General features: G+C 49.0%; 1 protein-coding gene across 1 annotated transcript in view; it reads left to right on the top strand.

Moving 5' to 3' along the window:
* The window catches only part of KSR2 (kinase suppressor of ras 2), a 277818-nt gene extending 266348 nt beyond the window's left edge, over positions 1–11470 (top strand). The window contains exons 17-19 of the mRNA XM_065417851.1: positions 3263–3394; positions 10454–10583; positions 11333–11470. Coding sequence (XP_065273923.1) covers positions 3263–3394; positions 10454–10583; positions 11333–11470 — 400 coding nt within the window. The remainder of the gene's footprint in view (positions 1–3262; positions 3395–10453; positions 10584–11332) is intronic.
* Positions 11471–12515: the final 1045 nt, after the last annotated feature.

The raw sequence follows: 12515 nt of genomic DNA, 5'->3' as shown, positions 1-12515 counted from the left end.
ATGGGCTACTGTTTGGGGAGCCAATTACAAATGACCCTGGCTGGGTGCTTGCAGGGGAGGACGTGTGTGATTTGTGTGTAGCCTTGGGACACGGGGTGGAAATCTAGCGCATGCAGCTTGACTGGGGGGCAGGCAGAGATGTAAGAATTAGGGGCTGGCCGGGGGTAATGCAGAAATGTGGAAGGCAGATGCATGGGTGAGTTAGGAGGCACCTGGAGTTGACTCTGTGGGGTGTCCCTTTGTAAAACACTGAGCAAGACAGATTCCCTTACCCAACTGTCCTACAGTCAACAGTAATCCAGGCAAAAACATGTATATGGTGTGACAGCTTGTGGTAGAAAGCACAGAGGGCATCGCCTTGGATGGAGGAGATCAGTGTATGGAGCAGGACACTTCTGCTTTCATTGTTAATTCTAGGGGTCAAATGACGCTTTAGACTGGACGGTGTGCATGAGGCAGATGGAGATGGGCCATAGGCGGGATTTGATTATGGTTTAGGAGGCTTCTTTGAAAATGTTTCCTTTAGCATCCTGCTAGAAGGAAAGGAGGAAAATCACTATTTACTGGTGAAAATGTCGGTCCAGCTTTACTATTTCTGCGTTTTATTTTCTGCTCTGAGATGAAATCTAGCTTTATGCCAGGCTGGCTACTCCTCCCACAACCCTGGCACTCCAGCTGGAGCATCTGAGGTCCTTTCATCTGACCGACCAGCTGACACTACAGCATCCTAGCTCCTAGAAGAAAGCACTGAGGCTGCCTCCAGTTCCCCTTCTGCAATTAGAAGGCGGTTTTGGAGCAGTGACATAAATCTCGCCTTTGTCCCAAGGTTCTGAGTCTCGCCTATTCAAACTGCTGCCTGATGCTCCCAACACTGGCCAGCAAAGTGACAAAGGAGCTGAGCTCATGACACCCCCCCCCCCCCCCCCGGCCATGTCACTTTAGACGACCCAGGTGACTCCACGTGCTGTTGCCGAGCTCCCAGGCCACACACCTGACTTCCTTGAGACAGTTACAGAGCAGGCAATCGGTACTTTGTGCAAGTCCCACTGCTTGCTAATGCTGACCTGAGTTCACTTCATTAACTAACAGTTGTTTAATTGCTGTCAGTGATGGCTTCCCTAGGGATTATTGCTCAGTGTAATATGGCATCTGTTTTTCATAAACAGGACTCTAGGGAAGGAAAAGGTTGAGCTCTGGGTCCTAGGCTGTGCCCTTGCTGGGACGTGAGTTATGAATGTTAATGTTCTAAGTGCCAGGCAAGGTCAGTGTTCGCTCCTGGTGCCAGCACAGATTACGAAGTGTCCTTTCAGGCCAGCCGGTGACATAAAGGTTATTGCTGGAGAGGAGACACTGGAGACCTAGTGAATCTCAGTGGTCATGAATTAGGCCTTGCGTGAACCGATGTGGTTCAGTGGGTGAGACAGCCGCCAGGCATTTAAGAGACCCGCGTTCTGTTCCCAGCACTGCCCCGCTGGGTGACCTTGGGCACGTTACTTTACTGTTATTACCTTTACTTATTATTTGTGTTGCACCAGTGTTATAGGTCATCTTCTGCAGCACCGGCCACAATGTGCACTAACAAGGCTGGTCTTTCACCCTGATGGAACGGAGATAATAATGTTCCCCCACCTATTTATACAGCGCTCTGAGAGCACTGTCCAAGCACAAAGCGTCATCATTATTATTGATTGATTGATTGATTCATTGACTGATTTTATTATTTCCCCAAGATGCTGAATGGGCAAAGCTCAAGCCATCGGGTCAGTGAAAAGCAGCTGAAGGGCTGTGCACCGCAGTGTTCAGTTAAAAAAATCTATTCAAGAATAATGTTTGTGAAAACGAGGGGCAAAGTGGCCTCTAATTAAATTTGGCATTGCATTACTGGATGACTGTGCATATCCATGGACCCTCAGCCACATATATATGTCCGCAAAGCTATTGGTAATAAAAATATAGGGTGAGCTTTTCAAAGCCAGCTCTGAGATTTAGCCATGCAACTCCCATTCAATGAATGGCCATTGTCTGTCTAGCTCCCCTACTCAATAATGAAAATGTTAGCCCTCTATTGCTAACAACACTGGAATAGCTCTCCTCAAAAACTCCTCCTCCCAACTTGCAGATATAATGTGACTTTTTTCCTTGAGTTGCTAGTTCACACGCCCATCTGGACCTTTCTGCTCTATTTAGATTTCCTGACGATTTCCCTTTTGTAATATGGTGTCTTGTCGCGCTGTAGCAGATGCATGTAAAGGTCTTTTCTGCGGTTCGGTTGCATTGCTTATATTGTTCTGTACAAAACGGTTTGAGTCAACGAGGAAGCCACTTGCTAGGATTGCTTTTGTGTGTGTCTCTGACATATTTCCTGTATAGACTCATAGACTTAAAGGCCAGAAGGGCCCATCACGATCATTTAGTCTGACCTCCTGCACATCACAGGCCACAGAACCTCACCCACCCACTCCTGTAAAGGTTTATATTATGTATATATCAGGCATTGCTGTAACGACGGCCTGAAATTCCAGGGTGTCTTTTCTTTCACACAGGCTGTCATTTGCCGGGCAAAGTCTTCTCTGTTAGAGCAGTGGATATTTGGAGGCCCTTTGCTGAAGTCAGCGGAGTGACTCCAGAATTGCACCAGCATACCAGATCAGAATTTAGCCCTTTGTCCGTTTATCCCTAGCCGCTTTGTTCTGTTTTAGGACCTGATCCTACCTGGATTGACTCCAGCGGCACTAATTCCAAATACAGTTTATTACTGGATAAAGTTTTATCTTTTGCTGGTGTGGATTTCTGAGACGGTCGCTAGTGTAAAGAACTCATAGCATTGCGAGACTCTAGGGCAGGCGCTACGCAAGGTTTCTTCACACGACGCTCCTGACTAATCTCAATCCCAATTGAGCTACATCGCTCCATTTCTACCACCCCGTGTGAGTCCTGGGCTTCCACGAACAGAGTCTGCCTGTGCCCCATTGTTTTGTGAGATGGCCAAACATGCACATGGGACGAAAGTGAGGTCACTCATTTTGTTTCTACTTGTGATTTATTTAGAGGAGTTAGAACACGGGTGCTACCCTAGAATAACCACTTTACTGACCCAGTGAGGTAAACCCAGTTTGCCTCTGGACTGAATAGTCGCAGTGAGGACGTGCAGCCTTAGCCAGTTGCTATCCCAGGTCGTCACCTCATGGTAGGGACCCTCGTAGGAGGTATGGTTGAATGGCAGCTCAGTGACGCTCTCGCTATCGCCTTCCTGTCTCCTCAGGAGGGAGAATAAGCTGCGGATCCAGAACGGCTGGCTGTGCCACCTGGCCCCGGAAATCATCCGCCAGCTCTCGCCTGACACGGAAGAGGACAAGCTGCCCTTCTCCAAGCCCTCCGACGTTTTTGCACTTGGGTGAGTCCAGTTGTAGGCCCAACCTAATATTTGGCTCTGTGGGGAGGAGTTTGTGGTTGGGGGTGAGCCCATGGGCTGGCAGTGTTGCTGCATTATGGTGCTGCTGCAAAGCAGGTGGGAACGACGGGAGGGAAGTGAAATGGAACGGAAGGAATCCATTTTGTTGCAGCAGGAGTTAAGTAACTCTCTTGGTCTCCCAGGCAGATTTTTGGTTTGTGGAACAGTCCGAACAGGGGGGAGTCCGTTCCAGGTGGGAGTAGGGTGTGTGTGTGTGTATGGATTCCTTGCGGGGGGGGCACCTTCTTGCCTATAGAAAGCCTGTGGAATGCAACAAAGCCTGCAGTATTCTTTGTGCTACAGAGCCAAGTTCCTACCAGCCCAGTACATATGTGTTAGGGGTTTGTGGAAAGGCCAGGGAAGTGGCTGGACCAGGCCAATCCAGGATGGCTGGTTCCATCCATTAACTGTATGGATCCATTGGCCATCCTCTCTATGTTGAAGAAGGCACATAGGAGATAAAGGAAGTGACTGCTGCAGCCTATAGGTCATATAGCATCTGCCAGCTGTCTGCCCCACACCCTGGGGTCTTGGCCAGCATGAAGGATTCTTTCTCTCTTCTTCCTGCCAATGCTTAAACTAGTTTGGAAAAAAGTGCGGGCTATCATAAACTGGGAGCCCCAAATTTAGTAAGAGAGTGGTTAAAGCGCACCCATCAGCAACCCAGCTCGATTTTAAAAAAATATTTAAATATTTGTTTGCCGGGTCTGCGACCCCTTGCGGCCTTTCCCCACTTTAAGCGCCATTCCCCGTGTTGCGTGGGGGGATGAGATTGTCTCCATGCTAAATGCTGCTATAGGGAGTGCTGGAGAAATCTCACTGACCAGACTAAACTGGGGAGGAACCTCAACTTAACCCTTTCTTCTAAACGATGGGGTGTTGCATCGTTTAGAAGAGCCAAATTCCAGAGTTGACCCTTGTCTCCAGTGGACTGAATCGAAACCATAGTCCAAAAGCCATCCCCCAGCTTGGGGCAAGGTCCCATTTGACTTCAGGACTTCCACTTTGTTACTGGGGCCAACTCCAGAAAACTAGATCCACCTTAAGCTCTCGGGTTTTGGGTTCAGACCCATCTCTCCCCTATAAATACTTCATAACATGAACATAGGTGAAACATTTTAGAGAGCCCGGATGATTGCGTGTGACGCGGTGGGTAGGAGAAACTAGAAGAGTTCTATACTCTGAATTCTCTAAGGACATTGATCTCCATGCTAGATAATCTAGAACTATTTAAACATTATTAGAATTGTGCTCGAAAACTGCGGACAGTAGGGGAGGGGCTGCTAAATGACAGGCAGTAGAGTAAATGGTGAATTTTTCTTCCAGTTAGAGCATCTAGTGCGCCATTAATCATTCACACTATTTATCTAATAGAAAATATCCTTTGTAAAAGTGGCTCAACCATTTCCCTCATCAAAATCTTCCTTGAGGCAGACATAGGACTATCGGTTTTATCCGGTGGATTAATTTTCCTTTGTGCCATATTGATGGACACCTTAACGACTGCAGCATACAGTGATTAGTTTATGCGAAGCTGTTATCTGATGAGATATTTCCATTTTAAAATGCAGTAATTAAACCAGTTTCTGGTGTAACTTCAGCATTTTTAAAAAAAGAAGCAATTAAGGGATCTTATCAAACTAAGCAAAACCCATTTGCTTAAGGCTTAAAGTTATCTGAGCGCTCTATGCCTGTTTAAAGTAGCCGTCGATTTCTTTGAAAAGTTTTCAGTGTTTTTGTTCTTCCTGGTTCGTAATATCCTCTCAGCTGCTGGGAATTGTTCGGCCAGATCCTCAGCTGCTGAGAATTGATTTTAGTGGAGATTTGCCAGTTTCCACCGGCTGAGGCTCTGGCTCACAGATTCTTTTCCGGATGGAATTTGGGACCAAATCATGCCCTCTCGCTGGGACTAAAAATGGCAGCAAAGGGAAATAGTCATAGGACTTGGTAAGGCAGCATTGCCTTTCTGCCCCCTTTTGGTCTCTTTCCCCAGCGCACTGCAGGACAGCACTAGTTCTTCTCCTTTTGGTAAACATCAGTGGGCAGATCGTCAGCTCGGGTCATTGATTTCAGTGGCACTATGACAACTGACACCACTGTGGCTTTGCCCACGGATTTGGCTGGTGTTCTGGTTCTTCTAGAGTTACGGGTGGCCTGAGGAGATCCGGCTCCTGGGGCACTGAGAATTACCAGGGTACAGGGAAAGCCTGCATGGCCCCTTTCTGCTAAGCCTTAGGGAGCAGGGTAGTGTAGGCACGGCTCTGCTACTTCAGTGCCTCTGGTTCATTCCTCTAAGCAGGGATGGTCTTGCTGGTTGGCTGACCTTATGGGGGAGGGATAGCTCAGTGGTTTGAGCATTGGCCTGCTAAACCTAGGGTTGTGAGTTCAATCCTTGAGGGGACCATTTAGGGAACTGGGGTAAAAATCTGTCTGGGGATTGGTCTTGCTTTAAGCAGGGGGTTGGACTAAATGATCTCCTGAGATCCTTTCCAACCCTGATATTCTATGATTCAAAGTGTCTGCAGTGGGATCTAGGCTCTAGTCCCTAGGAAAAGATTCTGGCATAAAAAAAGTTTTATGGAGAAACACCGAATGTCCAGGTGATTAAGACCTTGCTTCACAGATGCTCTACATTAAGGAGGAGGAAAAATAAGGAATGGAATCAATCAATTTAGCAATGTTAAGTGTCAAAAAGCTAAGAGATGCCTTCAGCTCCACTGCAGTAATGAATGTTGTACGTCTGGTCTGATAGTTACGGAATAACCCTACACGGATCTGGGCAAGGGAAAATCATGCTTAGAAAAACAAATTAATTAAAGCTGGTTGCAGCCATCAAAATAACGGAGGCGACTGCAGGATGTGGTCTAGAATTGAAAAGTAAACTCTGGAAAATGAGTTTTCAGAGTGGGCCCTCTGAAAATTCTCTCTGGAAGCCTCATCCTCTTCACATTCAGGAGATGGACAGCTGCAATCTTTGGATCTAAAAACTGCTTTTCATTGAATCGCTGACCATCAGTAATGACTCTCAGCTGAGCTGGAAGGAGTACAGCTGCCTGTGAGATGGTGCTGTTAGACTCAGCCTTTCAAAACACTCTGATCCCCCTATCTAAACTGCATTGTCTGAGCCTAGGAAAGGGAACATATGACTATATTTATACGTACAAAGCTTTTTATTTTCCCTTCATCTCAGACAATACACGTTTATCAAGCAGATTAACGCAAGAAATAGTTCAGGTATGAGAACTCATTAGAAATAGTCCAGACCCCACAGTAATGTTTCAGGTTCCCATTCCGTTGGGAGTATAAGCCACTTAGGCACACTAATTTCTTTTTTTGGGTGGGGGGTTCACATGTTGGGTGCCCAATTTGATAGGACCAGGGCTCATTTTTTCAGCAGCATGGAACACCAGTAGCTCCTGTTGACCTTGGTAGGGGCTGTGAGTGCTCAGCACCTCTGAAAACCAGGATCTAGCATGTCAGATTTAGCACCTGAAAACAGGCATCCAAAATTAATGGACACTTCCCAAGATTGAGGCCTTAGATACCATTGCACTTAACATACCACAGTGACAGGCAACTTACAAATACCATCGGCAGACAGCACCCCTTCCTCTAATTGTGCTGTATCCAGTCCAGTGGACAAAATTGTCTCTAAATTATTGGATACTGCCAGCTGGACCTGCCCCCCCTGAACCCCAAGACAGGCATAGTTCTGGAGCAAGAAATATTTTATAAAATGTCTACCCCCACTTTTGTAAAGATGCAGACTTGTCACTCAAGGCAACTTTAGAACGGTTTGTATTTATATTATTCACAGCCCATGGATCCTTTCAGCTATAAACCATCAAGAGTTCCAAACTTGGGGTCTGATCTTGCCTCCCCTCTGCTCCAATGACTGTCACTGATGAGAATGGCACTTCCAGGCTACCACCACTGTCTTCAAAGAGGAAGCCCCTAACGTTACTAGTCCAGTATGCGAGGAAAGGACCGAGCCATGGTGGATGTACCTGGGGCCAAAGGCTCTGAGCTGCCCTGGTTTATGCCAGAAGGGAATTTAGGCCTGGTGCCCAGGTTGGTGACTGGCATGCTAAAAAGCTGCAGCTAGACCTGCCTCATCCCCAAGTCCCCTTTTAGACATTTGTGCCTTGAACATAGTGAATGTGAAGAGAGCTCCTGCCGTTTGTTGTTGGTGCTGCTGGGCTTTGGTTCTCAATCAGTTTTATCGTAACAAACAAGAAAAAAGAAATGAAGCGAAAGTTCAGTAGATGCAGAAAGAAGAGAACCCTACTTACAAAAGCACTCTGTGTGCAGCCGGTGAAATATTCCTTTCTCAAGCACATTATTTCAAAACAAACCCATTTGGGGGCCCAAAGGCCAGCAATACTAACACAGTACAGACAAAAATTCCCCAAGAAACCTTCCGATTAATCCCAAGAGTCCACTTAAAAGCATGAACATTTACTTTTTCATAAAGTCCCGTTCTCCAGACACCAGATAATAAGCCTGGTTGTCAAGGGAGCAGGGAGCAGACAGCTGGGTGAAGGCGAGCTAGCTGTTGAATGCATCTCCTCTTGGAAGGGATGTTGGAGGCTGTCTCTGGTCCTAGAGCAGCAGTGAGAAGTGCAGGCGGCTGGCTATGGGGAGAGAAGCTGATGTTTCATGCCCTCCCCTCCCACTAGTTCCATCTAGGGAGCAGGAGACAGCTGTGCTGGTGAGGCAGGAACTGGTGAGGTAGGAGCCCAGCCTAATTGTCTGCCTTCTGGATACTTCACAACTTTGTAACTGTGCCCCCAGCTCGAGTTTTCAGATCCAGCTCTATTGTGAGCAAGAGAAGAAATCTCAGTGGGGTCATGGGGGGGAAGGGAGGAAGGGAGTTGATGTCCAGGGAGACTTAGATCTTCCTTTCACGCTGGCTGATGCTTTTCAGGACGTCTCTCATTACCCTGTCAAGGTGCATTTCCCCTTTGACTTGATGGATTTCTGGTTTTCAATTAATACCTGAAAGATGAAGCGCGCGAGGCTGTATTCCCTTCCTCCCCTTCAACCTATTTTGCATGGTGCCGCGATTGCTGCTGTCATGGACAATCTTTTTTTTTTTCTTCTCCCCCTCAAGTCATGTCTTGGTGGTGAATATTATAAATGTGAAGCAGAACAATGCCTATGGACAGGGCTGTCCGCCTCGGAGCGCTTTTGAAGCAGAAGATTGATGTTTCTTGCAAAGCTGAGGGAGGTGGCTCAAAACTCCTCTCCCTCCACAGTTGTGGGGCTGGGGAGTCAGGGAAGAACATTGCCCTCTACCATGGATGGAGGCCATGGGGATGGGGCTGCACACAAGTGGCTTCAAACACCTTTGTCCTTAGCTCAGCTGTGCCAGATGTCAGGATTTGAGCCCTAAGCTTTCATTTAATTAAATGGGTTTGCAACCCTCATAGTTGTGCAGAAAACCTTATAAATCATGAGCCCCCTATCAGCCAATGAGGTGTGGTCCTCCTGACCTAGCCGACCCCGTCTCAATGGTTTGTTGACTCTGAAACCATAGGGACCCATTTTAAATGTTAACACTGTAAACTGATGATCACCTGAGCAGATGCTACCAACACGGGTCTCTTCCACAATCTCAGACCACCTCCCAGGTGCCGAAAGACCCAGCTGGCCCCCGCTCAGCTGCCAAGATCTTCAGCTTCCCCCCGACAACACAGTTCAGTTCCATCAAGTCACACCGCCTGTGGCACACTGAAACCCCCTCATGCTGGGGCAGTGCACAGCAAATGAAACGACGTACAAAATTAACTGTGCAGCCTGTGCTATCCATGGCCACATCGGCCAGCTCAGCTGTCGACTGGAAATGAAGCTGCTGCAGAATGTCCAGCGGGCTGCACCAGAGCGACGCAGAAGTCAGGTGCAGCTCACAGCAGAGTACATGGGGCCTTGGCTCATTGTCTGGAGTGGCCAAGTAGCGAATGGGTGGAGTCTGACCGACCCTCTCCACCCCAGGAGGTGGCTGGTCCTGCCAGGTCAGGAATGAAGATCCCAGGTGGGGTGGGGTGGGGGAGCTTGCATCACTGTCCAGACAGTCCCTACATTACGGACAGTCTACATACCACATATCTGCCTCTGGGGCTCTTGATCTAGCACTGGGGGAAAAATGGAAAAGCAAAACCTCCTGTTTCTACAGCGCTTGCTTCCAGATCCAGCTGGAGCAGGTGGCGTGAATGTAAAAAAACAGCTGCAAGGCATATTTACCCCCTGCATTAGCTATTAAGCTGCTCCCTATGCAGCAGGTTCAGCCGCTATTACAACACTGCAGGAGCCTCCCATTTGAAGTACCAGGCTCACTAGTCAGTCTGTTTGTGCCTCCCATCCAAGAGGCGTATTCTCTTCTCGGTGGGCCAGATTCTTAGCTGGTGTAAATGGATGTAGCCCCATCAAAATCAATGCAGCTGCACCAGTTTTACACCAGTTGAAGATCTGGCCCAGTATGTGCTAGAAAGAGTGTAGGGGGGGAATGGCACAGGTGCCTTTTACGGTTAATGAGAGTTACATTCACATGTAAAATTCCTGCAGGTCAAGGTGAGACTGTGCCGAGAATCCCTAGCAAAGGGAAGGCAGTGTATTGGAACCTGGGGCTGGCAGTCAGGAGAGCTGGGTTTTCATTCAGAGTTTGCCAGCGACTTGTCATGTGACTTTGGTCAAGTCACTAGCTTCTGTGCCTCAGTTTCCCCATCTCTGAAATGGCATTAATACCCACCTTTGTGGGATGCTTTGAGATCCCTGGGTACAAGGTGCTATCTACATAGGAGGGGGTAGCGGTGGTGTGAGAACATGCCTTCTCTGAGAGGTCTACCTTGGATGCTGAAGGAGGACTGCCCCTGGCAGGGCATATTCGATCAGTGCTGATGGGCAGAGAGAGAATGCGGCCTGGCTCCAATGTTCAGAGTTACCCCCTGCTGCATCTTTGGTGTCTAGGTCATTCTAACTCCCAGTGCGACTGTCTCCTAACAGCACCATCTGGTATGAGCTGCATGCACGGGAGTGGCCTTTCAAGACACAACCGGCAGAGGCAATAATATGGCAAGTGGGAAGAGGGATGAAGCCCAACCTCAGCCAGATCGGCATGGGCAAAGAGATATCGGTACGTGAGGCGGCAGTGTGGTGAGGTGGGTGGGGGGAGGTGCTCCCATTGTGACTCAGCCAGGAACCACTCTAGCATCTCCCAAAATCACCTTTGCGGGGGTGGCCCGTGGGCCAAAGAAAATGCGGGTGGTGTTGTGTGCCAGGATCTAACTTCTCTTCCTGCTGTCTCAGCCAGAAGAGACTGCCAGGGTGGTGGAGGCTCACGCAGTCCCTGGAGGGGAAGGAGCGCCTCATGTCACTCCACAGCAGCCACGTTTAGACCCACTTGACCTGTTTTTGGTGGGCCCCATCCAGCTCTTATTGGCTGGAAGGAGGAAGGGGTTGTGGGTAGGAGGAATAAAGGGGAGAGCTGCAGGGCTTCAGCAGCAAAGCATGGTGTATCCCTTCCCCTTCCAGACAGGGAACACAGCTGCTCCGTCCTTCCTGCATTTACCCAGCCAGGGTCTGGGAGGTGGCATATGCTCCTTTGAGTGAACTCCACTGTCCCCCCCACCCTTCTTTGCAAGAATATGGGGCCCAAGCTACAGAATTCACGTCAAGATGTTCCTCAAAGTTTGGGACCTTGTGGGGAGTTTGTTTCAGCCCATGATAGAGATAGGGAGCAGATGCAAAGTTACCCAAAGCACGCGGGTGCTGGGATCCAGGGCATTGTCTCGGCCGGTCTCTATCTGGGTATGTGCAGTCCCAGTAAAGTGTGTGGAGAGGGCTGACTCCGTTGTTTCATTCTCTGTCTTGTGCATGCTGCAGGACATCCTTCTCTTCTGCTGGGCGTATGAACAAGAGGAGAGACCCACCTTCACCAAGCTCATGGAGATGCTGGAGAAACTGCCAAAGCGGAACCGTCGCCTTTCGCACCCTGGGCACTTTTGGAAGTCGGCAGAGTAAGGCTCCTGCCCTGTATTTCCACTGATTCTCCCCTCCCTGCGCCTGGTGCTCTAGCTCTTCCATGGGTCAGCCCCTTACACAGGTCTGCCAGTAATGCTGCCCATTGGCATTAGGGTGGGTGAAGGAGGGGAGTGGATCCGGATTAACAGGGAAGTCCTTCACCCCCACCCCCTTTGGGCATTTCCAATGGCAGCAGTCCCCTGCTGCCTAACCCAGCAGTCCCTGGTCTGTGGTCCATGGACCATTGGTGATACAGGGAACACGTGTCGGTGATGCTTAGGGAGCTGGCTGGTCACATGGTGACCATCTGTAAAATGGGGGTAAGGATCCTTACCTCCCTTTGTAAAGTGCTTTGAGATATGCTGATGAAAAGCGCTATATAAAACTAGGTATTGTTGTTATTATGGTGCTGGCTTTTCTTGGTACTAGCTGCTGCTATGGGTGAGACTCCTGGAGCCCAGGTAAGTTGTTGGAGACAAGCAGGAGGAGCCAGTTAAGCTGCCTCCAGTGGGATTGCAGCTTGATAGAGAGGAAGAGGGAATGGGCTGCACTTGGGGTCTGGGGTGACTGGAGCTCCCAGGTGCCAGTGGGAAAGGAATGTTCAGAGGCCAGAGGAGCACTGGTGAATGGGGTGTGGGGAAGACCGGGGGGCCATCTATGTGCTGGTGAATGAGGGGAAGGGAGGTCTGTGGGGTGGTGAGTGGGGCAGGGAGAGAGAGGTGGCCCATATGGTGGTGAATGGGTGTGGAGGAGGTGACTGCGTCCCAATGTGGAAGAAGTTGGAGAACCCTTGCCCTAGACATAAAGTTCAGCGTTTAGCTGTTACATTCCAGGCACAGTTACTCATCAGAGACATACGAGTTTTCCAAAGCATCAGCATGCCTTTGTTAGTTAATAAGACAGAGAGAGGTTCCATGCGTTCCCTGCATCCACCTCCCCCGACCCACCTATCACCCGATACTGCATTAGCAGTATCCAGCGGGAGCTGTCACTGAGTCAGCAATGGATCTCAAACTGGAGTTCCTAAAATGTGTCTTATAGCAAA

The sequence above is a fragment of the Emys orbicularis genome, chromosome 16 (genome assembly GCF_028017835.1).
Source record: "Emys orbicularis isolate rEmyOrb1 chromosome 16, rEmyOrb1.hap1, whole genome shotgun sequence".
Taxonomy (NCBI): domain Eukaryota; kingdom Metazoa; phylum Chordata; order Testudines; family Emydidae; genus Emys; species Emys orbicularis.
The sequence above is the reverse complement of the archived record's forward strand: the minus strand, read 5'-3'. Positions and strand labels throughout refer to the sequence as shown.